The sequence below is a fragment of the Ambystoma mexicanum genome, chromosome 14 (genome assembly GCF_040938575.1).
Source record: "Ambystoma mexicanum isolate Mex_15411 chromosome 14, UKY_AmexF1_1, whole genome shotgun sequence".
NCBI lineage: Eukaryota > Metazoa > Chordata > Amphibia > Caudata > Ambystomatidae > Ambystoma > Ambystoma mexicanum.
This window is the reverse complement of record NC_090940.1, coordinates 44,314,243-44,340,906: the sequence shown is the minus strand read 5'-3', so window position 1 is coordinate 44,340,906 and position 26,664 is coordinate 44,314,243. Positions and strand designations below refer to the sequence as shown.

Sequence of the window (26,664 nt, the reverse complement as noted above, 5' to 3'; positions counted from 1 at the left end):
AGAGATTTGGAGACAAAACAAAGGAAGTGAAATTTAAGCTAGGAGTGGAAAGGAAGCCAACCTAAGTGAGAAAGGGAGTTGGAAATGGAGTTGTGAGGGGAGAGAAGATAGAGGGTGCGGATGGCAGAGTGGTAAAGGGATTTGAGGGAGGCAAGATGGGAAGCGGGAAGACCTAAGCAGAGAGAAGAACAATAGAAGAGGCGAGAAAAAATAAGGGAGGATATTACGAGTTTAGTAGCTTGAAAGGTGAGAGGGGGACGGATTTTATGGATGTTAAAGAGATGGTAGCGACATGCCCGAGAGGTGAGGGAGATATGATGAGTAAAGGAGAGGGAAGAGTCAAAGTGAATGCCAAGATTACGAGCATGGTTGGAAATAGGAAGATTAGAAGGGGGAAATAGAATAGGAGGAGGGGCAGAGGGAGGAGGGGCTTGTTTTGGGTTGATGAAGCTATATATAAAGTAGCACTGCCTTTTAAGCCAAAGACAATTTCCTGGAGAAAATGGCTCGCATTTGGGCTAATTTGCTTACCCACAATTCCTTGCTGATGTAGCTCTGAACTGGCGGTAAACTTCCAGCGATGGCTTCTAGGTGGTGATGCAGAATGCGTGACTTGGCTCAAATGGATTATTTTTCTTTCATTGATTTTTAGTCTGACTCTACATTCAAATTCCCTCTTACTTTTATTTGTTTTGTGGAATGGTTTCGCTGTGATAATCAAGCATTAATAAAAAATATCAATGTATATATACCAGAAAACTAACAACAGTTAACTGTACAAAAACGGAAGGATTGGTAAAGCTGCAAAAATTAATGCAAATTGAGTAACTGAAATGTGTGCCACTGTTAATCTTCCACGCAGATAACACCCAACCTGTGAAGATCCGTGTAACGAGCTATCTGCCCAAATCTTTATTTAGTTTACCATTATCTATGGTTTTGTTTAATTTTAAAAATGTAAAGAATGTTTTAGAATCCTAGATGGTCCCATTAAAGGCAACGTTTCTACACCAGCGCAGGCACCTTGGCTGTCAATATCCACAGCAGCCCATGGGTCTTACCACTTAGTGGCCTCTGATGACGGGTTCTTTCTTGTTTCTCCTGCAGGGCTTTCGCCAAGATGGCTTCTGCTCCACTCAACTATGGAAGTGGTGCTGCAAAATCTAAGAGGTGAGTTCTAGGAGGAGTTGTTATCTTTGTTCAGACAGCAGCCAGAGTACTCAGGTTACTCCTTGGTCTTCACAGAGGTTTTCATACATTGTCTTCCACTAGTAATGGAAGCTTGTGCACTCGGCTTGTCAGGGTCTTCATAAGTGTGTGCCCTGGGGAAATGTTTCAGAATCGTCGTCGTTATAATGGATTTCTAAACTCTGGGCTGTTGGACAGCTGTTTAGGAGGCCCCCTTATTGTGAACAGGGAGCAACTTCTGTGAGTTTAGCCAAACCAATCAGGGTAGCTGTAGTTGGGGCAGAACAATCAAATAACCTCCCCACCCATTTAATACCTGAAAGGAAAGGCAAACGGCTGGAGCTAGCACCAACTGTCCATAGGATTTACAATCCTATCTTTATAAGTACAACCCTAAATTGTATGGTGTGTTGTGCCCAAAGTTCTGCACTGTTTTGTAAGTCAGAGAAAAACTTAGGGGATGGTCCTTGAGGACGTGAAGATGGGTCCAAATGTTAGATAAAATAGTATTCTAGTGAATAAAACTGTCCACAGATTTCGGAGTGCTTGCGTGAACAAGCAATGGCAAAGCCGAAGAAATGTAAACGTTTCAAAAGTTAGGAAAACTTTTAAAAGGTTCAGGTAAGTATGACTGTAACTCCCACCCCTACTCTGGTTTCTTTTGGGACTTTTCAAGTCTTCAGTGGGTTGTCGGAGGTCACGTTTCCCGCTGTTTCTTCTGGACCTGTGTGCCCAGGAGTGACAGGTTCAAGTGAGTCCTTTGAGACAGGCATGGTATCAAGAGAGACACAGACACAGGTGGCACAGCTCAAAATCCTTTATTCAAGGAATCAGGATGGGTGAAATGCCTGTCTGGCCGTATCGCTATGGTGGGATTGCCCTGCCTAAAGAAACTAAGGATTGTCAAAGTCAGTGTGTCCAAATCAAAAAGTCTGTCTGTGTCCAAACCTATGCTTGCCCTCCCAACTAAGAGACAACTATAGTAAAGGGGTGGTTCAATTGAAGAAGTGAATAACATTAAGTTTCGAGCACTGGCTAGCTCTCTTTCAAGTCGGGATACAGTTCAAATAGTAGGATTTTGCAAAGCTTCTAGCCTCTGGGGTATAGTCTCTGGTTATAATCCACATACGGTTTTCTGGCAAAAGTTCAGTTAAAAAAAAGGTTTATATATATATATATTTTTTTTATTGTATATGGTTTAAATTAAACTTTACAAATTCATTAGAGATAAAAAAACAAAGTAACCATACAAAGCAATAATACAATGATAAAACCATAAATAAGTAAGCTTATACATATGTAAGTCACACAGTAGATGCAGGAATAAAAAAAAAAACAAGTAAGAAAGATTAGCCACTTTTCAAATCTTGTTACAATTCATTCAAACACTGAGTTTCCTAGTCGTTGGCATTACAATATACATACATTGGAGACCAACTACATATCCTTATAATTTCTAAATGAAACAAGAATAAACAACAACCTGTTTTCCCAGTTGAGGGAACAAAAAAGTGATCCCCAAAACTGATAAAAAAGAGAAGCTAATATTGGGGCATAGAGGACAAACGCACCTAAAGCTGCAATATCTGAGACCAGTAGTTTGCAGTTAGATTTTTTTCCTCAAGTAATGAATAGGTTCAGACCTCTAATAAAGCCTGATAGGGCCAGGCCCTCCGAAGCATTCTGTATATTAGGACAACGATTCCAGAGTACGTCCTCATTATAAACACAATAATATGAGCACCAAGCCGCCCAATATTTGGATCTTAGCCCTACAAGGGTTTTGCAATTACATTCCAAAACAAGGTGTTTAATTGACTCCAATTTTACATCGCAGAATGTGCATCCCAGATTTTCTATTGAGATTTGTTTCCTCCTATACAGAATATCCTTAGTTGGTAGGAGGTTCCACCTTAGCCTAAGTAAGAGCCCGCGATGTTAGCGGTTAGGGAATTGGAGGAGGATGGCACGGCCATGTTTGGACAATAGCCACTGTTAGTACAAATAAAGAAAAAGTAACTGCTGCCACCAGTCTGTCCTTTAGCACATCTTAGGTAACCAAAAAATCACTTTAAGTGTAGTCTAGGGTCATAAAAAATAAACCCCATTGCACTGCATTGTAAGATACATTGTGCAATGATAAAAAGTTACCAAAAAGGTAAAGCCAAAAGACTAAGGGAAACCTAGTTTTGCAGTACTGACAGCCTGAAGCACTATTCCGTTTCCCCATAACAGATGAGCAAAAGCCCAGTGGAGGTCCAAAGAATATGAAGGGAAAGTTTCTAAAAGAGAAATCTTGGCAAACAGTCGTGACCTTCTGATACCTTAAGCATTTCGTGTTGAGCATTGTAATGGGTGTAACTGTATTTTACAGAGGTAAGTATGCTGCAAGAAAACTAAGTCTGTGGCTGTGCCCTGTTGGCAACTTCCTAATTAGGCTGTCCTTTGCGGGAAGAGTATGATTTTCTTCGTTGGGTAATGTAGGCTACTCTAGTGTCGAAGACCATGGTTACATATACAAACACCCCCCTAAGCATTTCTTCCTTCCTAGCCATTGGGCTAATTCGGAGAAGACCCATAGCGGGTGAGGAGTGATCTTTGTGCTCTTACGAGTATGAGATGAGATTGCCAAGGAGGTTGAATGCCATGCTAATGAGGACCCGCGCTATCCACTAGCCGGGGTATTTTTGAAAAGAGTGCCTCGTGAGTTTATTTTGTATAGAGGCAGCTCCATGTGCTTCTGAAAAGAGTGTCACTTAGTCAAGCTGGACAACCTTCAATAATGCAGTAGATGGAAAGTGTCAATAAATGGCTTTTATTAATTCTATGATCCTGGGTTCATTCCTGCTTCCTCCGGAATTGTGGGATTCCTTGTTCGTAAGAGAAAAGGGAAGCTCAGTGAACATGTACAGCATCTGCTCCCATGTGTCGTCCCCCCAGCTCCACCATGCACTCTCTGGCTTCTGTACCGCAAGCATTATGGGTACCCAGTCAATTTACCCAAAACATTTCAGAGTGGTACATTTCACGGAATACCAGAACCCCGAAAACGCAGAAAATAATACATATATATAGGTTAGTGGGGTAAAGGGTTACAATGAGTTGGATGGGGTTGGGGTCGCGTTATAAGGGTAGAAAATCAGGTGGATTGGGGGGCACCCCCCAAATTATGGTATGGTTGCGATGAAATGTACCACTATGAATGTTTCATTGGTAAAATCACAAATAACCGCATTATGTGTAGTCCCTGGAGAGCTGAACTGTTTTTCAGCTTCTCCAGTTCAGTGTAGGCTTACGGTTGTGCCCCTTTTTTGAGGCTGGTTCTCATTCTTTCTGTGGGTCTGCCAGCATCCATCGAAAGCTCCTGTGTATAGTTGTAGCGATTAATGTGAAGAAACAGCATTAATCTCATTGGCAGTTCCCCGGAGCTGCACACTGAGTCGTGCATGCAGTGTCTGGGGTCTGATCAACACTGACATGACAGCACATGCAATCCTCTATCTGTTAGGTAAGTCGGTCAAACAAAGCAATGTTTATTGAGTTTGAATACAATAATGCATACAACCATGGATGCTGGACAACACATATGGCGCCAGCTACAATTTTCATTTGTTTTTTTCCCTGGCCAAATACCAGGCATTATTTCTCCATTATTACTTGATTATTCTACCATTGGTTTCTTATAGTCCCAGGGGTCTGCAACATGTGGCTCTCCAGATGTTGTGGACTGCAATTCCTATCAGCCCTAGCCAGCTTTGTCAATCGGAAGGAAACATGTAAGTCGCAGTCCGCAGGTTACAGACCCCTGTTATATTCCAATGCCACTTAAGTAACTTCCTCAGATCTGCTGTAGGATCATGTTTGTATTTGTCATTCGATAATGAGAAGACTTCTGTATTGTTTTTTGGACGGAGTCCTGTGCTGGCTGTTTGCACGAGTATTAGGAAGCCCTGATGGATTCACAGGCGAGTCTGCAAATGTCCTGAACTCCCTTGTTAGTGCTGCACGCTCAGTGTTTGACTGGTGGCATCATACTCTCCAGGTTGCGGTTAGACTGCATTAGGACCCCATCCTGTTCTTGGAACTGTCCACTGGTGTTACACCACCATCTGAAAGTGTCTACCCACGAGTACATCGTATCTAATGACGCTGTTGACCTCAAGTCCATTTAAAATTTTAGCAACCACAATTCTTTAGCAGTGCTCCATATAACTAAATATTAAATCAATCTTGCTAGTTCTTCATTCAATGCTACTACTTGGGGGCTGAAGTCTACGGCAGGACTGAGGCAAGCGTGTGATCTGGCTTCTGTATTTTATGAATTTAAGCCTCAAGGCAACTTTCTCCATCATTCTTCAATATTCGAGGGGATTGTGTCCTCCGACGTATTCCACATCTATGACAGTAATGACCACAGCTGTGCTGCTTCGGAAAATGTTTTCAGCGTAGGAGGCCAGCTTCGATGACGTCGACACGCTGTCCTTCGACGGCCTCCGTCGATGGTCGACGTCACCGGATGTTATATCTAGGACTGTTAGGGAGAATTCTCTGTTTAGGCTGAATTTCCTAACAGTCCCCCAGCAGCTTTGCTGGATTTTTGGGGTTTATTTTCTTTCTCCTGCCAAGAGTGAGACTCTTTTACCCTCACTCTTGGGCATGATTTGAGTGTGTTTCTTTGAATCTAGATGTGTTTAATGGGCTATGGGGTCTTTTACTCCATAGGGCTTCATGTGTTTTTGTGATGTGTGTTACACAGCACCCTCTGTGCAGTAACAGAGGGGTGTCATAGTGACCCCCCAGTATAGACTCCATACCCTGGGACTGACTACTGTCTCCCAGGGCATGTAAAGTCACCATTGACTTTACTAGTCTTAAATTCTGAACAGAACCAGTACAAACCATCATATTGTGGACGTACTGGCTGGGGCAATTCAATTGCCCCGGGGTCTGTTAGTCGAGGGGGCACGTCTCCGTCCCCCCCTGATCGAGTTTTGGCTGGTGGCAGTGGATACTACTTTTTATATTCAACCGCGAATATTTTCCTATGGGATTTCACATTGTTTTAGGCTACTATCTTTATTTAAGTATTTACGGTAGCCTCGAACATACCGCCGGTTTATTTAATTAATATTAATTCTCCGGTTGGTATTTTTTGCCAAAACTTGATTCTAAAATTGCGTTTGTGTTCTCTTCTGTGACTCCAACCCAAGTCGAGCCCTTTGTTCCACTTTTTGGCAGGCTTCTCCACAGAAGCCCTCCAAAGTGGTGCCACTCTGTCTGGGGTACTTAGGAGGGGTGGAGGGAAATTTAGGCACCCTGGACTGAGTTGCCTAGGCAACTCAAGTCACACTCCATCTTGATTGGCCCAAGTGGTGAGCCGGCCCTTACCACTTAGCATGTTTGAGTGACAGCTAGGCTGAGTGAATGGGGGTTTGCTGCATAAAAGCAGGGCTTTGGGGACTGGAACTTCAGAAGTCGCCACAGGACCTAAGAATCCAACGAGGGAGAAGCTGAGCCGACCTGCCACGACACCACCACCGGTGGAGCCCTGCTGGACGCCTCACCACTTTTCCCAACGACAGAGGAGATCTCCCGCCGGAGAGTCTTCTTCCTTTGACTGGTGGGGATAACCAGTTTCACCGTCTTTTCGCTTTCCCGACGTACCTCGTGGTCGCCTTGCCCGTGCCAAGCACCCCGGCAACCGGGATACCACGTTTTACCACGACCGCGAAACAAAGGTACCACCTTTAACCGGAAAACTCCGCGGCTGGTTTCTGCCCTGGTAGTGCAACGACCTTCATCTTTCCTCCACGTCGAGATCTTCTCTTCCCCTGGACGACGACGCAATTTGCACCCACTACCAGGAACAACTGCCACCGCTGGAGGATCCTTCCCACTTAAGGTACCGTGTCCCGCCTGGCTTCCCTTGCTACCGACTGTATGGGGTAGATTTAGCCCCCGGCTTTCGAACCTGGGTTAGCCTGGGACACCCTGGCTAAACTTTCCTAAGCCTCTCTAAACTCTTTTTTTAACCCTTTCTAAGCCTAGTGTAACTGTGTGATCTTGGGCGCATTTGTGCTCTGCTCTCTCTAAGAGGGGGCCCAGCCTTTGGACTTTGGCTCACCAGTGACTTTTACTCTTCTGCCTTGCTAATAGTGTTCCTGAATCTTAGAGTGGTGTACCTTTCCATATTCTGTCTTTTTCCCTCCCTTTCTCACAAACTTATTGGAGTGCAATCTAGTTAAGCGCTCACCTCTGTATGAAAATAAGTGGTGTTTTACTGTGACTTATCTGATAAGGAAAAAGGGGTGTATATATTACAATAGTAACTGTGTTTAGAATATTTTACAACAAAAGTGCTGGAGTGTTTTCAAACTGTGTGTTTTTAAATAAATAATTATATACTTTGATACCAAAGCTCTGGTCAGTGTTTGCTTGTATTGTTGTATCTGAGGGCCTATTGTGTATACTTTGCATACTGCATAACTCTTCTTGAGGGAAGTCTGACTGCTCAGCCACAGCTACCAGGTATATCTGGGTGGTGCAGACTGCTACCAAGTGGGTTTACTGCCAACACCTGTAGTCTTAAATCTTTTGCAGTGGTCCCTAAGGGAACTGCACAGGTTTCTGCCTAACAAGGACGCACGGCGCCCGTAGCCTCAGTTCTGTTTTTTCCGCGAACGTGTTCGCTTCGGAATCTCTGTGCACTCGATTCTTCTACTTCGATTACGAAAGTTTGAGAAGATGTCTTTATCTTCTTCTACCCCGAAGTCGGGCTTCAAAACGTGTCGGGACTGCGGTTCCAAAATGTCCATCACGGACCCGCACGACGTCTGCCTCTGGTGCCTCGGCGAAAGCCACGCCACCGACGACTGCGATGACTGCCAGTCCTTGACTTCGAAGGCCTTGTGGAAGCGGAAGAAGAAATTATCGGTAGGTAGGGTATTTGAAACCAGTAAGTCGAAATCTGCTGGGCTTTCAACTGACGACTCGAGGGGGGATGCTCCGCGTCGGCGTAAGTCCAGGGAGTCTTGGTCTCGGAGTGGGTCCCGCCATTCCTCTGTCTCTCTCTTCTAGGCACTCTTGGAAGCGCCGTCACCGGTTGCCTTCCTCGTCGGGGGACTCCGCCAGACGGTGAGTGACTTGTCCCACCAAGTCTTCATCGCCGGCCGAATGGGACGCATTCCGCCAGCAGATGATGGCGATTTTTGAATCGCAGGACACCGTTCCGTCCGCGCCTTCGAGAGAAGGCGGCAAGGAACGAGCTAGAGCCACCGCTCGCACGCCTTCGGGCTCGGGCGGTCGGTGCGATCATCGGGAGCCGTCGAGGTACCTATCGGACAAGGTTGATCGCCATAGCCATGCCAGGTCCAGGTCCCAGTCCTCGACGCCCTCGAGACCGTCGGAACCTGTGAGGCCTTCTAAGAAGGCATTGACGCCATCGGCGCCGTGTCCGCTCTGGCTCCGAAGAAGTCATCGGCGTCAAGGCCGTCGAAGGACACTCTTGGGGCTCCGGCGTCGAAGTCCTTGTCGAAGTCAACGGCGCCTTGGTCGACGTCGACGCCAATTCCATCGGCGCCCTCAACACCTTTTGAGGCGGAGGTGCCCCGGAGGGCTGTGGAAACTCTGAGGAAGGCTCTCTGCAAGTCAGTGAGGCCTGTCTTTGAACCCTTCTCTGGTCATCCCCCCAGGCTTGATTTATTCCAGCCTTTGGACTATATTTCAGAGGTGGAAGAAGGGTCGGATGAGGAGGGGGTTGTGCCTCCTGAGGTTCCTGATGACCTGTTGTCTGGTCACAGCCAAATGGAAGACCTGCGTCAGTCCTTACATGACACCAGTGGTTTGCACACCTCTCCAGAGCTGGCCTGAGCCTGGTACGCATGCCGAATTCTCGTATCAGCGTCTTATGTCGAGGGTGACTGAGTACTTGGGGTGGTCTCCACCTGTTGATTTTCTGACGGATACCTAGGGCGGATACCAAGGTCCACCCACTGACCCGGTGTTGCCATTTCATATGGCTATGCAAAGAAGGGTGGTGGTGGCTTGGACTGCTCCGGAGAGTCTCCCGGCAGTGAATAAATTGCTTCTGAAAAAATACCGTCCAGCCAGTGGTGACCCCTGCTACTTTTCAACGCACCCCACTCCGGAGTGTTTGGTGGTGCAGGTGGCTACGGCCCCAGCAAAGCAGGCTGTGTACCCTACCATCCCTCCTGATAGGGACGACAAGCGCTTTGATGGTTGGGCGAACAAGGTATTTTCTTCTGGGGTATGGCTTTAAAGGCAGCCAACTCCATTTGTGCCTTGGCAAGATTCACTCACACTCTGTGGAATTGTGTATCTTTGGCGGCTGAACATATTCCCGAAGGGGAGGAACGGGATGGTTTTCTAGCCCTCGTCCAAGATGGCAAGGATGCCATGTGTGAATCTGTTCAGTCGGGTCTGAAAGTGGCAGACTGTGTCAGCTGGTACATGGCGGCCAGCACTGTGATGCACAGGTGTGCGTGGTTGCGGAAGTCGGGGTTTGCTCCTGATGTGCAATCCCGGCTTCTCAACATGCCCTTTGATGTCCATCTTTTTGGCAGCAAGGCTGACGAGAGCCTTGAGAGGTTGCAGACCTCCAAAGCTGCAGCAAAGTCTTTGAGCGCTGCAGTACGCCAACCTACGCCTTTTCGTCCGAGCAGACAGCAATGGAGGGGAGGTTCCTTTCGGTACTACTCTTCCTTTGGTAGATCAAGAGAAGCTGGCAGTCAAAGGGGCCACCGTAGGAGTACCAGAGGTGGAAAGCATGGTACTCGAGGTGCCAAAGCCGTTCGGGCAGTTGCCTCTTTGCCCTCAGGCACTGCCGCAGCCGCATCAGCTCAGTCATGAGGCCATGTCCCATGGTTCGCCGGTTGGAGGAAGACTGGCGCAACATCTTGTAGAATGGCGTGCCATTATTTCAGATGTGTGGGTTCTGGAGATCATAGACCAAGGCTACTGTCTTCCATTCAAGCAGAGGCCTCACGACAGTCCACCGGGGAAGCTCTCTTTGAAGCGTCCGGATCTGCTCCTTGCGCAGGAAATCCTGTCCCTGCTGGAGAAAGGCGCCATAGAATTGGTGCCTGTAGCGGAGAGGAACAAGGGATGGTATTCCCCATATTTTTTTATCCCGAATAAAGACGGAGGCTTGAGATCCATCATGGACTTGTGCGGTTTGAGCAAGCTCCTTATAGGAAAGACACGTTCAAGATGGGGACTCTTTCTCAAGTCCTCCAAGCCCTTCAACTTCAGGATTGGTTTGTGTCTCTCGACCTCAAGGCTGCTTACTTTCATGTGCCGATTCATCCCAAGCACAGGAAGTACCTGAGGTTTGCGGTTGGCGACTCACATTTTCGTTTCGGGACCTGCCGTTTGGATTGACCTCCGCCCCGAGGGTCTTCACCAAGCTGATGGTGGTGGTGGCAGCGTGTCTCAGGAAAGGGGGGGGATTCACATCTACCCCTACCTGGACGATTGGTTGATCAGGGCACGCTCCCCCGAGCAAGTCCTGGATCACCTGTAGGTCACCTGCCACTCCCTTCACAAGCTGGGCTTCTCCCTCAATTTAAAGAAGTCTCATTTGACACCTACCCAGCAGCTCCAGTACATCGGAGCAGTGCTCGACACATCCCTGGGGCTGTGTGTTCGCCTCCCCAGGTGAGGGCTCATCACATTCTCCAGACAGTGGACACATTTCAACGTGCCCAGAGACCCCCGGGTTTGAGTTCTTGAGGTTGCTCGGCCTCATGGCATCCTGCATTTTCCTGGTGCCAGAGGCCAAGCTGCGAATGAGGTCTCTGCAGTGGGCTCTCAACATGCAGTGGTCGCAGTTCTCCGGCAGGATGTCGGATCCTGTTCAGATTCCACCCTCGGTCGCCCAGGACCTTCTCTGGTGGGCCGTCAAAGGAAATCTGTTGAAGGGGGCTCCGTTTTGGCAACCGTGGCCGGAGGTGACAATCGTGGCAGACGCATCCTTCACGGGGTGGGATGCTCATGCCAACGAGTTGACAGCCAGCGGCCATTGGTCTCCGTCGGAGTCCAGACTCCATAGCAATCTGTTAGAGCTGCAGGCTGTCGGGCTACCCCTGAAGGCTTTTCTGCCATCTTTGTGAGGGAAGAATGTCCTGATTATGATGGACAATACAGTGGCCATGCACTACCTCAACAAAAAGGGGGAGGCAGGGTCACTCCCGTTGTGCAGGGAGGTGATGCAGCTCTGGTTCTGGGCCATCCAGCAGGAAATTTCGATCTTGGCAGTTCATCTGGCCGGAGACGAAAGCGCAGCGGCAGATGCTCTGAGCAGGCAGAGCACGGTCTCTCACGAGTGGGAGCTGGCTCAGGAAGTTCTGTTGGAGAGCTTCGCCCTTTGGGGGACCCGATAAGTGGATCTCTTCGCCACCAGTGTCAACCGGAAGTGCGAAAGATTCTGCTCGCGGGAATTTCCTCCAAGAGGAGCCTTAGGGGACGCGTTCGTAGTGGAGTGGTCCTTCCCACTGCTGTATGCATTCCCTCCAGTCCCCTTCATTCCGCAAGTGTTGCGGAGGTTACGAAGGTTCGGTTCCCGGATGATCCTCATTGCTCCGGCATGGGCCAAGAGAGCGTGGTACCCGGACCTTCTAGACATGTCCATCTGCCCTCTATGTCGTCTTCCCTACCGAGACGATCTGCTCTCACGGGAGGGGCGTCGAGTTCTCCATTCAGAGGTCAAGTCTCTCAGCCTTCACACTTGGTATCTGAAAGGCTGAGGTATAAGGATTGGGACCTCCCCGAAGACGTGATGGAGGTGTTGCTTTCGGCCAGAAGGCCTGCAACGAAATCCCTGTACCATTGCCATTGGAGGAAGTTCTGCGACTGGTGCAGGGTACACAATGTGGATCCTTTTCAATGTTCCATTCCTTTAGTTTTGTCTTTTTTGCTTTCTTTAGCCCACAAGGGCTTGCAAGTAGGTACCTTTAAGGGGTACCTGGCGGCGCTGTCCATATTTAAGCGCTCGTCTGAGGTATGTTCTTATTTTAAGATCCCTTTGATTTCTCAATTTCTAAAAGGGCTAACTAATGTGTTTCCACAGTCAGCTTTCCAGATGATGGGATTTGAATTTGGTTTTAAAGTTCCTAATGGGAGCTCCGTTTCAGCCCTTACATTCTTGCCCGTTGAGACTTTTGTCCTTTAAGACTGTATTTTTAGTTGCAGTTACTTCCGCATGCAGAGTGAGTGAGTTGCAGGCACTTTCAGCCAAACCACCTTTCACAGTGTTCCATAAGGACAGGGTTGTCCTTAGGGTCCGTCCTTCTTTTGTTCCGAAGGTTGTGTCGGAATTTCATTTAAGCCAAAAGGTGATTCTTCCGGCCTTCTATCCACCTCCGCATCCTGGTAAGGAAGAGGAGAGGCTCCATAGGCTGGATCCTAGGAGATCTTTGAGTTTCTATCTCTCACGGATGTCCCGGGTCAGAGTGGACGATCAGCTCTCTGTCGGTTACGCTGGAAGGCGTTTAGGTCAGGCTGTTTCCAAGCAGACCTTGTGCAGATGGATCATTTTGACGATCTCTGAATGTTACCATTTGGCGGGTAAGGACCCGCAAGTAGGGTTACAGGCTCACTCTACTAGGGGTGTGGCTGCCTTTACGGCTCTACAGAGGGGCATTCCGATTCACAGTATGTGCGAAACAGCCACATGGGCTTCTGTCCATACCTTTGTGAGACCCTATTCCATGGACTCTATCCATGGGCAAGATTTGGCCTTTGGTAAGGCAGTCCTATATTCAGCAATTTGATTGAGCATTCTAAATTGATGAAATTGTTAATTCTTTTCCCACCTCCATACGTGGGTACTGCTTTGGGAGTCTGTCAAAGATATGGAATACGTTGGAGGACACAATCCCCTCGAAGAACAAGTTACTTATCTTACCGGGTAATGTTCTTTCGATGGGATGTTCCTCCGACGTATTCCACATTGCACCCTCCCAGCCTGCCCCTCTACAGAATTTCTTATGCGATTGCAGCTTACATTTCCGAAACGCTTTCTGCAGTCATACTGGCAGGAGATTGGTGCCACACATTCTGGGAAAAAACTACAACTGAGGCTACAGCCGTCGTGCGTCCTAGATATAACATCCGGTGACGTCGACCATCGACGGAGGCCATTGAGGGACAGCGTGTCGATGTCATCGATGCAGGACGCCTACGCCAATAAAGTTTTCCGAAGCAGCACAGCTTGTGGTCATTACTGTCAAAGATGTGGAATACGTCGGAGGAACATACCATCGAAAGAACATTACCAGGTAAGATAAGTAACTTGTTCTTCTCCAGCATGGGGTCTGGCATGGATTCACCTGCTCATGAATATTCCCTGTCAGGCCGAGAATCCTCGATAAAAGAAAAAACAGTTTCACTTTCACTTACAAACTGTATTTCTCCTCTAAACCAATCACTGCACTCTGGGTCACACTGCCCCAGCCAATGACTGCTCTCTGTGGAGCAGAGGTTGTCCCTGCCTCTGAGGAGGGAGGCCCCAGCCGGGGCGCTGGCAAATCCTGCTGGCACACTGGAAATGAGGATGCTGTCGCTGAGCCCGGCTCCGACCCCCTCAGGGTGCAAAAAGGGAGGGGTGGTGAGTAAGTCCCATGCCAGCCACCGGCCGTGCCCCAAGACATGGATGTTTCATCCTCAGACGACGAGGACCAGGAGTCCCTGCACACGATCCACAAGTACATGGAGGAGGACGACGACGCTGCGGGGCCTAGTGTGCCGACCATGCCAGCTCAGCCGAGAGAAGTATCCCTCGACATCCTTTCGACCCTACACACATTGTTGTCAGAAATCCAGAAAAGGATGCTGCAGGCCCCGGTGCCTGCAGCCCCGGAAAAGCCTCCGACTAAAAAGAGGAAGCGCCAATCCGACACCCACGTATCAACCTCCCCATCCGCGTCAGGTGCCCTCCCTCCCGGTGGACACAGGGACGGACACGGCCATGACGGATGACATCGTCACAGCGCAGCAGATCGCTGCAACAGAGGGCATCCCCACCAGATGAGGTGCAGTCGTTTCATGCCATGGTCGCCAAAGCTCCCGAACTTTTCCAGCTGACGCCCGAGGAGACCAAAAGGAGGGTTTCCTATACCAGAGGCGAGAGTCCATGAGGAAGACCATCATGGCGGTGCCCATCCTGGACGACGTGTGGGAGGTAGGCCTGGCCCTCTTGAGGAATACTTCCAAGCAGGATAAGCTAGAGTAAAAGTACCGGGTGCCAGAGTCTGCACCCAAGTGCCTATGGTCGCAACGGTCGCCGGACTTGGTGGTGTCGGCGGCTGCGAGGAAGAGGTCGTCAAACCCCTCGTCGTCCTCAGTCCCTCTGGACAAGAGGGGAAGAAGTTGGACGCCATGGGGAGGAAGGTCATTTACTCCATGGTGTTGACTTTCAAGGCAGCCAACGCACTGGCGATCCTGGCCAGGTACGACAGGGAACTGTGGTACAAGCTGGGCCCGATTCTGGAGTTCCTGCCTGATGACAAGAGGGTGGAGGCGATCGCACTCCTCCAGGAAGGTGAAGTGGCTTCTGACCATGCCATCACAGTGGCCCTGGACATCGGCGATACAGGTTTCCATCAGATGGGGAATGGTGCTACCTCTGTTGTCAAGGCTGGCTGAAGGACACACATTTCTGCCGGGAGGACCAGACAAAGCTACTGGACATGCCCTTCGACTGGGATAACCTCTTTGGGAAGGTCCTTGCAGGCCATCAAGACGGATACAGAGATGGCTCGTGCCCTGGCCACTCGACCAGCACTGCTCTTCCTTTCGCCCCTCCGGAGGAAAGTCAGGCAGATCGAAGAAAGGTTCCTCCTCGTCGTACCATCAGCCCTCCCGGTCCACGACCCAGGAGGCCTACAGAGGCCGCTCCAAGGCCTTTGGTGGATGTGGTCAGCGCCGTCGTCTTCCCCCATGGTGGAACACAGGTGCTGAAGCAGGACTGAACCTGCCAGGTCGTCGGGCCACCACCCATGCACCCCGATGGGAGGCCATCTGACGGGATTCGTCGGCGAGTGGGAGATCTCCACTGACAGATGGGTGCTGGACGCTCTCACTCAAGTACATAGGAGTTTCAGCACAAGTGTCCGCAGATCCCTCTGGTGGCCCGGCAGGAGCAGCACATCCCTCACCTCCTGCTGGAGGTACGGGCCATGCTACCAAAAGAAGCGATGGAGCTAGTTCCAAGATGACTCCAGGGCTCCGAAGTCTATTCCAGATACTTCATAGTGAAAAATAAAACCAGGGGCTGGAGGCCCATTCTAGACCTACAGCGTCTCAACAAGTACCTCAAGTCACAAAAATTCAGGATGGTCATGCTGCTGCACATGCTCAGCCAACTCGTAGAAGGAGACTCGCTGGACGCCTACTTCCACGTCTCCATTCATGGGAAGCACCGAAAGTTCCTACGCTTCATGGAACAGGGAAGGTACTACTCGTTTAAGGACCTCCCTGTGGCCTAAAATCGGCTCCCGGGGTGTTCAGAAAGTGCCTGGTACCAGTGGCGGCCCATCTACGAGGGATACACGAGTACCCGTACCTCGATGACTGGCTCATCCGGCCCAATTCACGAGAGGTAGCTTTCAAACACACAGAGACAACTGTCCAGCTGCTGACGGACCTGGGTTTCTCCATCAATTATCCGAAGTCCTGCTTGACACCATTGCAGAACGCTCTCTTCCTAGAAGCCAGGCTCAACACGGTCTACTGCCTAGCGTCGTCCTCAGAGGAGAGGGTAGCGGCCATGCTGGGGAAAGTGCAACGGCTGTTGTCACTGAAGACCGGCATGGTGTGGACCATCAAGTCGCTGCTCGGCATGATGTCGTCTTGCATCTACCTTATCCGGCTATGCAGGTTACAGATGCAACCTCTTCAGGAGTTCCGGGACGCTCGCTGGGTAAAAGTGTCCAGAAGCTTCCCGGACAAGGTCCCTCTCAACAAGGAGTTCCGTCGGGCAATAAGGTGGTGGGGCATACACTCCAACATCGCCTGAGGCACAGGGTTTCAAACCCCCCATACCAGGAAACGGTCACCACAGATGCTTATCCTGAGGGTTGCGGAGCCCACACCGGATGTTTGCACGCCGAGGCCTGTGGCTCCCGGAGGAGAACGATCTCCACATCAATATTCTGGTTCTATGGGCAGTGTTCTGGGCCCTCAAGTCATTCCTTCTGTCTCTGAAGGGCAAGGTGGTTTAGGATCTTCATGGACAACACCACCATGATGTTCTACATCAGAAAGCAGGGGGAGCACTCAATCCTCAGCACTCTCCAAAGAGGCGCAGAACTTGTGACACTGGGCTGTCGAACAAGAGATGTTCCTCATCCCCTTTCACCTGATGGGAGTCAAGAACACAATCGCTGACTCCTACAGCACACATTTGCGCTCCTGCCATGAGTGGGACCTTCGGCAGGACCAGGTGGACCGCGTCTTCATCAAGTGGGGCAGGCCCCAGATCGATCTGTTTGCGGCAGCGGCAAACTCCAAATGCCAGAAATTTGCCAGCCCGTTCCACCAGCCGGGGATCATGGGGGACGAGTTCTCCTTCCAGTGGGAAGGCCTGTTTCTGTACACATTCCCTCCGTTGCCTCTCCTGCTGCAAGTCATCAATCAACTCGAGCAGTGCTGATGCAGGATAATACTCATCTCCCTGATTTGGTACCCAGACCTTCTCAGCATGTCAGCGTTGCCCCGGTCAAGCTGCCGGTGGTCGCGGATCTGCTCACCAGAGAAGGAGGAGCAATCGTGCATCACGACCCAGGATCACTGAACCTGAGGGCTTGGCTCCTGCAGCCCTAGAGTTCGGACGATACAAGTTGCCAGCAGACTGCACGGAGGTCCTTGCCAAGGCCAAAGCGTCATCGACTTCTAAGTGCTACGGTCACAAGTGGAAGCGTTTTGCTACGTGGTGCCGTTTGCTGAAGATCACCCCTCTGAGGCTGACAGCCACACAGATTCAAAGTGCATCTGACGGCTATCTCCCGCTACACCAGGTCTCCAGGAAAATCTTCACTTTGGTCCCACCGTCTCGTCAAGGAGTTCCTCAAAGGACTGTTTCAATCTTTACTGCCGGTGAAGGCCCCTGCCCCAACGTGGTGCTGATGAGGCTCATGGGGGCTCCCTTCGAGCCTATGCATCAGCCCCCTCTCAAGTTCCTCTCGTGGAATACTGCTTTCCTTGTGGCCATCACCTGGCGGGTGGGTGAGATACAGGCCCTATCCTGCAAACAGCCATATCTATCTTTCCACGAATCGAGGGTGGTGCTGTGACACACCCCTCCTTCATGCCGAAGGTTCTGTCGGAATTCCGCCTCAACAAGCCTTTGGTGTTACCTGTATTTTTTCTGAATTCTTAGTCACCGGCTCAAAGGGCCTTGCACTCGCTGGGCATTGCTTGTGCTCTAAAGTTCTACGTGACACGCACAAAGAGGTTTCTGAAGACATCTCAACTGTCTGTGAACGTTGGTCCTGTGAACCATGGGAAGGCCTTATCCAAGGCTTCCATCTCAAGGTGGCTCTCCCGCTGCATCAGACAATGTCATCGGTTGGCGAACCGACCGCTGCCCGGCCTTCCAAGCGCCCACTCCACCAGAGCAATCTCTGTGACGACGGCGTTCCTGTCTGATGTGCCCCTGCTGGACTTCTGCAGGGCTGCTACGTGGAGGTCCACGCACACCTTCACAAGATTATAATGAATTGACAGGGATTTCAGGGAGGAGTCCAGAGTCGGCCAAACAGTGCTACGCAACCTGCTCGCTTGAGGTGAGCCTGTTCCGGAGGTATGAATAATTGCTTCTGTTGAGCCTTGCCACCTCTCGTGGTTGTGTAATGTTGTACTGCTATGTATTCCTTATTCATGAACATGTGAATCCATGCCAGACCCCTTGCTGGCGAAGGAACAAGTTACTTACCTGTAACTATTGTTCTCCAGCATGGGTCTGGCATGGATTCACATGCAAACCCTCCCTCCTGCCCCTCTGTGGCTCTTCTTGGTCATACTGCCACTTTATGTGCTTACCAAATCTGAAGATGACTGCCAGGGGGGGGGGCTTAGGGAGGGGGCAGTCATTGGCTGGGGGCTGTATGACCCTGAGTTCAGTGATTGGTTTAGAAGGGAAATACAGTTTGTAAGTGAAAGTGAAACAGATTTTTCTTTCACCAGGGATTCCCGGCCTGACGACAGGGAATATTCATGAGCATGTGAATCCATGCCAGACCCATGCTGGAGAACAACAGTTACAGGTAAGTAACTTGTTCCTTATTCTATTACAGATGTTGCACTCTAGGATGACTCGCAATATTTAAATATTAAAATATTGTGTCCCAATTAGAGGTTTTGAGCTTAATGTTAAGGTGAGGGTCTTTTCTTCGTCCATTAGCTTGATTGGTTTATTAATAAATGTTGAATCTTGTTCAACCATTGCTCATTTTTAGCTGCATGAGGTTGGATCCCTTGCACAGGGTTTCATTGTCAGTTATTCGTATTATTATTGGCTGTTATGCAAAGAAACATGAAATTGCGCCTCCACCCCCTCCTTGATGTGTGACATGGTAGTAAAATGTTGTTTAATGCCCAAGCTTCATTGAAATGTGAATGTCAATCTGTCTGTGTTTTCCAATCAGTTTTACCTAATTTCCCAACGATTCTCAAGATATTAAAATGCAGGATTTTTCAAATCTTTCCATGAGAGTTGCATGCATTTTCTCTAGGGTCGGGTTCTTTACATCATTCGTTCAGTCCTGCCCCTCCCCCCTCGAGTGGCAGTGAAATTAACAGGGGTTGCAACATTCGTACACTCTTTTTATGGACCACCTACAAACTAAGCACATGCCCGTCTCACTCTCAAAGGTCAGTACCATGTGGCATGTGAGTGCAACTCCCGGGCCTTCCTAGCCGACAGTCTCGAGAGGGCACTTTATAATTGATGGGGTGTTCATGAATGTGAGACATCCTGCCTCCTGTCCACTGAGGCCCTCCGCCATTCCCTTAGTTGGTAGATCAATTGAGGAGGAAAATTCAATCATGTTTCTGGAACTCCAGAAGGCCACACTCTAGAATTAATCTGATTATTCATATAGTGTGCACTGCAATTGTAATCGCCTCTTGCTAATCTTACGCTGTGTGTTCAACAAATTGAGAAATACTGGAATAACTCCGTAACAGTAACTGAGGTTGAGTGAGCGAGGAGAATTTTAAATTGGATTGAGAAATGTTTACAGCTTAAATCCAGACTAACTTTAGAAGTTTTAGTTATTTCTGAAAACTGAACTGCAGCGGTTGGTAGTAGAGATGGTACCCCAAACGCCCAAAGAAAACAAACAAGAGATGGCTGTGGAGGAGCCAGTCCACAACTCGGAGTTCCTTGGGCTGTGGATCCCAAATGGCTAACAATAGGATTTGTAAAAACCCAACAAGAGCATAATATGGAAAAACACCTTGTACTCTTGGGGCTTATAGAGTGAGGCGTATAGGGCTGATTCTGCAGGCAGCTCTGCATTCAAGGTTAGTGGACATTTTATTTTCTGAGGTATTTTTGCAGGAGGAGGCAGGGTTGAAGGGGGGATGGTCATTAGCATTTGTTGATGCAACTACTCTTTTATTTATTCTAACATATATGTGTAACCGCAGGCCATTTAATGCACTCAGAATGTTGGTTTTCCTGTTTAATTGTTGAGTAGATAGGAACATGCTGCTGGGGTGTAAGGGTTAAGCTTCAGATCTGTAGTTCTTGGCATGATACGAAGCTGATAGGTCATTGGGCTGGGAGTCTGGGCACTGTGGTGGCACGGGCCTGGCAGTAAGTGGCAGCACAGTATCTCCAGTGAAGCAGAAAGGGAATAACTAGCACAGTGGCCGCATGCCGGACAGTGGACTCGGACCTGCGACAGGACAGGGCAGCAGGAGCTGTCTGTGAGAAGGTGGAAGCGATCGTGTAAGGGATGAGACTGTATTCTGGGAGGCAGGGATGTTGTTAACAGAGACCCTGTCTCACTTATGAGCCCCTCAGATAATCCCCTTCCCTTTTGGAGAGGTGTGAATCGTAACACATAATGGCAGGATAAATTAACTTTGTGGCTCACACCATAATGACAGCCATCCCAGGAGAGAGGCTAGCCCATGTGCTTAGGAATAACTGAGGCGCCCAGGGGAAGGTATTGGGCATCATTGTGGCTTGAGGACAGACTGGCTGATAAGGAGGGAACATGTACTTAAATGGAAATCAGGCATTGTGAAAGGAAAGTTGGGATGGCAGGAACCCTGTATCAGCGGAGTAACTATGCCGTTCTCAAGTTGTTTAAAATAGAGACCGAATGAAATTACGATAGTGTTAAAGCTGAAGTGAAGAGTGGGAGAAATAGGTGGCAGCTGGCCACTTACTTTGAGGTGTATATCCCGCTGGATGGCCTCGGCCATCAAAGAAGCATACGAAGGCGAGCACAAGCCACTCCCGGCCAACATGCTTGCCCACGCAGTCAGGGCCAAGGCAACGGCCATTGCATTCCAACGCCATGTCCCTTGGCAAGTCATAAGTAGGGCGACCACTTGGGCCACTCCCTCGGCTTTCTGCAAGCATGTTTGTTTGGAGGCCGGCTCTAGATCTGATGCAGCGTTCGGACAGGCGGTTCTCAGGAACCAATTTGCTTAAGGAGGATCTCCTCTCCACCCCGGGGCTACATTCAGTTGTAATCGCCCATACAGTATGGAGGAAAGGGAACGGGACATAAGAGTAATTATAAGTTACTCACCATAGTGACTAACGTACTCTTAGTCCTTTGTCCCCTTTCCTCCATACGTCCCACCAACCTCCCCCCTAACAATACTGGTGTCATTAGGCAATGTTAAATCTATTGTCGACGCGTCAATGGGGACTGAGGTATGGCATCGGAGGGCGGAGTCAGGGCAGCACATGCTCCCTGGGCCGCACACCTGCGCGCCTCTACATTTAAAGGGGAAGAAGGTTTTTTCTGGTTAAAAAGGTTATGTATCCCGTCCCTTGGAAGGGACGCCCATACAGTATAGAGGAAAGAGGACTAAGGACTAAGAGTACGTTAGCCACTATGGTGAGTAATTTATAATCTCCCTCACAAGCCCTCCGCTCATCTACCTTCAACCTTCTGTGAGTGAGCCGGTTCTCCAAGCAGAGATTTGGAGAGAGATCCTTATCCTCAGCATGTGCCTCCCTCTGGAACAGCCTCCCTCCGTCTTGAGCAGGATCTCCTTAAATTCCAGAAACTCCAAGACCTTCCTTTTCTCCTCTTCCTTCTCTCTCCCTCTACCCTGCTAAACTAGTTCTCTTTCCTTTCCCTTTCTCCCTCCTCTTCCATACAGCTTGCTGACTGGCCGCCTGGTGTACCTCAGAGTCCCACAGGTCCCTGGCACCCCCGCCAGTCCCCTTTTGCACTTGTCTCAGGCTCTTACACCCCCCCCACACTCACTCCACTTGAGAAATAACCCAAGAGAGTGACTCTATCTGCACTTACCCCAGTCTAAACCCACCAGGTGCACTTGATCCTCCCCTCCCTGTGACCTTCTGTGCACTTGCACGATCCGTACACACCATGCCTGAAGATAGTCTGTCTATTCTCCCTTGTCTACACACCCTTAATTGCACTGTTAAAAACTGCAAAATCGCCGCCAGGCCTATTTGCTGTACCTGAAACTGTTAAATGTATTTTTATGCACTTACTCTGCCTGTGCAGAATATCATCGTCTCCGAATTTCAAGGGCTCTGAGCGGCTGTTGTTTTTTTCCCCATGGTCCCACCCTCCTTGAGTACTTTGAAACATTGCCTGTGTATAGCCACTATACAAATAAACAATACAATACAGTGCAGTGTTGGGAGTCCTCATATTGCTCTCCTAGCAAATGTGTTTTTCGTAAAATCTTTTGTAAAATAGTTAGATTTTGACGGATTTTTTATTCATCGACTTCGACGAAAAATAGAGACCGGCCGTGGGGCTATGCTACCGGCAAAGATCTTCATCCACTGTCGGATCATAAAAAGTTTTGAGAAGGCCCTTTCTTGGGACCTAGTTTGTGCCCTTTTAGCATGGCTGAGGAGAAGGAAGGCTGCAGTCTCTTCATATTCTGCACAAAGTGTGGTCTAAGAAACATCTTCATAGAAGATCGACACCATAAATGCTTGTACTGCCTGCATCTAGACCACGATGACGAGAGATGCGAGGTGTTGTAACGCTCACCTGATTCCCACGGAGGCGCGGGTCTTGGCAGGAGGGTGTCTGTGACTCGAAAAGTGATGTGCAGGACTCGATTGGCTTCTGGGGTCGAACCTCTACGCACTGTGTGTCGAACTCGAAGAGTGAGGTTTCTGCAGGTGAAAGAATATGGGCGTTAATGGCCTGGGTTGTTGAATGTCCCTCTCTCTCTCTCTCTCTCTTCCCAGCTTTTCTGTAGAGTCCCCCCCAGGTCAACGTGCTCACCTTAGATAGGTGAATGCTGGGCTCTCCATTTGCGTCTGGTGCAGGGTGCCGTTGCCAGTTCCTTCACTGGTGAAACATTGGCCTCTTGAATTCAGAGGATGGTTACCGTCGTTATCTGCACGAGCGGTGAGTTTCTGGACACCTTTTGTCTTTATAGTCTTTAAATGCGTGGCACGTTAATGTTGAAGACTCTGTATAATGCTTTTCCCTTATGTATTGCAGGACTCTTGGGATGGAAGATGGAGTGATGCGCCTGGAAATTCGTAAGTATGGCAAGCGCTCTAACTGTCTCTTTCCTTGCAGCTTAGTTCGTGTTAAAGAGACGCCGGAGTATTCGCAGGCGTTTTATTGCGACGAGCGTGATGGGCGTGAGTAAATACCCGCTTAATGTCTTTTTCTTTTGTCCTTCAGATGTTGGTTTGCAGCGCCGGAGTCAGCGGAATGCTAGTAAGTTGTAACTAAACTTTGTCTTCACAGGCGGCGATGCAGAATGAAGAAATCCGGAATTCACGGTGTGCCGGTAAGTACAACAATGCCTTTGTCTTTGCAGGCGAAGGTGCAGCGTGAAGACACGGCCGCTGCTGATGGATCAGGTGAGAAAGCACTGTGTGTAAAGTTTGTCTTGCTAACCTGTTGTTTCTTGTCTTTTGCAGGTGCTGATGTTGACTGGATACAGGAATGGTAAGTATAATTCTTGCAGGTTCAGGATCGAAAGAGGAAAGGCTGGAACAGACTCGGTGAGCGTTCTGCTGCAGATGCAGAATAACGCGAAGCACGTTTCATCGATCGGGTGTGGTTTAAATAGCCTTGGAGTGATGAGGCGTCTTCTTCCACGGCCCCGCCTAGTTAAGAAAAGAGTTCGTTTCCAGAAGAGTTCCAGTGCTGTATCCAGGGAGTGGAGCTGCCCCACCCAGGTAAGAAAGTAGTTCCTGTTCACAGAGGGCTTCTAAGTGGCTGGTAAGTAAGCAGCATGGTCTGCCGCAGGTAAGTCCACCCAAGCACTTTCACACCAATTATGAGCCCGGCGCTTCCAGTGCCGGGACCGATGGTTTTGATGATCCTGGTGCCACCGGCGCCAGGACAGGGTCCAAAAGGTCCCAGTAGGGACCGGCTGGTGCCTAGGATTAGGGTTAGGGGCCTGCTTCCAAGGACGTTGGGCTGGTCCTGGCTCCTTGGAAGCAGTGTTCATGACAGGTGTGCCATGGGTTTTGGAAGAAAACCAAGAAAGACATATACAGCAGACTGTCAGCATGGCTCAAGTCGAGCAAAGCCTCTGATGTAGCCTCGGGGCAGGGTCAAGCCTCATCCATGCCTGGCTGGTCCGAGGAATGCTCTCCCTCCAGGAGGAGGTTGAGATCCTTTGAGGACGCCCCTCGTGCGGCGGTCCAAGAGAAGGCCAAGCTCTGCAATGCTAGCTCTGCTGCGTCCGCCGCTGATGCGGGTCCCAATTCGGGCAAGAGGCGTTCGCCATCACCATCATCCTCCACGGTAAGTCTGCCGACGAGAGGGGCATCTTCGAAGAGAAAGTTGCTAACCCTGACCAAACTCTGTGTGTCTGCGTTCAGTCCGATGCGGGGAAAAGTCTGGGGAGGACTTGTCGAAGCCAGCGAAGGCTTTGGCCAAGTTGACGACAGCACCGTCGACGAAGGCAGCCACAAGCACTTCGACTGAATCAACGACGTCCACCGCGGCTCTGAAAGAGAGCAGATCCAGGAAAGAGGTGCTGGCCGCCCAGCGGGTTGCCTTGTCCCCAAGGCGAGATATGGCTGTGTAAGCAGAGCGAAGGAACCGGCACCAGGTAGAGACCAGGTGGTCGCTCCGGCCCCCACAAACTCCTGAGAGCGAGAGGGAAGCGGTCCCACCTGTGCAGCCTCCCAGGTATGTGGACCGGCAGACTACTGAGGATAGACTGGAGCAGATCTACTCTAGTACCGATGAGGACGACGATCCTCACGTGGGATGCTGCTTGGACCACGGAGGGGGAGAACCTGAGGAAGGACCTCAGTCCCCGATGGGGAAGAGGAGACGCATTAGCTCGGATCTGACTCTGTTGGCTCCGTTTACCCCTAGACCTAGGGACATGTCTCTGGACATTTTATCCACCCTGCACACACTGTTCATCAAAATACAACTGAGGATTCCGCTGGTGGGGCCAGCTCCTCCGGAGCCTCCGAAGGTAAACTCTCCCCCACGGAAGAGAAAGTCCAAGGGGGGCACAGGTCCTCTGCATCATCTGACCCCCGCAGCCACCACCACCTCGTCAGGACAAGACTCCTACAGGTGCACCGGATCCACACACACTGACACGGGCACAGACACAGCTACCGGTACCGACGGGGACAACTATTTAATTGCAGCGGACGGGGAGACTCTGCAAGCGGACGAGCCCCATAGGGCCACCCCTCCGGAGGAAGTTGGATCTTTTCATTCGGTCATCTCAAGGGCCTCTGAGCTGATTCAGTTAGCCCCTGCGGTGAGGAAGAAGGAAGGCTTCCTGTACCAACAACGCAAGTCGTGGAGGAAAACCATCATGTCCGTCCCCTTCCTGGACGGCGTCTGGGAAGAGGGCCTAGCCCTTATGAAGAATCCAAGTACAGCCCCAACGAAACAGGACAGATTGGAGTAGTACAGGGTACCCTGACTCAGTGCCCAGCTGCATAAGATCTCAGCCCTCGCCGGATTCGGTAGTATCGGCGGCCGCAGCTAGGAAACACTCAGAGAACCCATCATTAACAGGCATGGTACCTCCGGACGAGGAGGGGAAGAAGCTGGATGCGATGGGCCGGAGGATAATTTACATGGCAGCCTCTACCATTAAGACAGCGAATGCACTAGAAATTTTGTCCCGTTATGACTGGGAACTCTGTTACAAGCTGGGCGCTATCATGGACTTTGTACGCAAGAATAAAAGGTCAAGACACTGGAACTTTTTCAGGAAGGAGAGGTGGCCTTGGATCACGCCATCACAGTGGCAGTAGACATCACAGACACAGGTTTTAGCCAGATGGGGAACGGGTGTCTCTGCACCATCAAGGTTGGTTGAAGGTTACGAACTTCAGACAGGACGCTCAGACAAAGGTGCTGGATATGCCGTTTGACGGGAATAATCTCTTCAGAAAGGCAGTCGACAAGTCTTTACAGGCGATAAAGAGACAGCATGTTTACTAGGAATTTTGCAGCAGCGAACGTCCTTGTCCTTTCCCTCCTCCAGAGGAAAAGCAGGAAGATCGTCAAAGGGGTATAGTACCCCTTACAGGCAGCCTCTGCGCTCTTCCACTCAAGAAGCATACAGGGGGCACTCTCAAGGCAGCGGATGCCAGCGGCGGAACACCTCCCCCTTGTCAGGCTCGTAGTCCAGTTTGTTGTCAGCGGAAGCTGCTGAACCACGTAGTCCCCCACAAATGCTTCCCTCCCAACTGAATTAGTACAGTTGAGCTGCAAGCACCCCTAAGGGAAAAGGGGAAATGGGACAAAATAACAAACACCAGGTTTGGATGATCTCGCTCTGCTATTGCCGTCTCTTAACCTAAGGAAAGAGAGCAAAACAATATATATTATGGCCACTAACCTTTCTCATGTTGAAATCTCTTTCTCAATCATCCCACAAAATGTGCTAATACACCATACCTGGTTATCCTCTTCTATAGCTTAGAGGAGAGATTATTCTTTGGAATACTTATGAATAATTTTCAGAAAATTAGGACTCTTCTGACTGATTTGCTGCTTGGAAAGACAGAATTCCAGGACGCAGTCCAATCTTGCCAGTTATTATTTGAGTTCCGTAATTGCTCATTACTCAGAACTTTGTTTTGTCAAAAATTAACTTCTGCACAGCTTAATGAATTGCTTAATGTGTTTTTGCAGGTTTATAAGTTTATATTTCAGGTACTGCCAACAATGTCAATGCTTCATACTTCACAACCTTCACATTAGCTAGTTAATGCTTAAGTCATGCTACGTTGCACATGAAGGTCCTCACATAGTCTTTATCCCT

The 26,664-nt window shown here is 49.6% G+C and overlaps 1 protein-coding gene across 2 annotated transcripts in view; it reads left to right on the top strand.

Annotated features, from left to right (window-relative positions):
* The window catches only part of SCFD1 (sec1 family domain containing 1), a 1,005,810-nt gene that overhangs the window by 595,799 nt on the left and 383,347 nt on the right, over nt 1-26,664 (top strand). For both annotated transcript variants that reach the window (XM_069638499.1, XM_069638500.1), the window contains exon 18: nt 1,108-1,170. In XM_069638499.1, the coding sequence (XP_069494600.1) occupies nt 1,108-1,170 (63 nt within the window). The remainder of the gene's footprint in view (nt 1-1,107; nt 1,171-26,664) is intronic.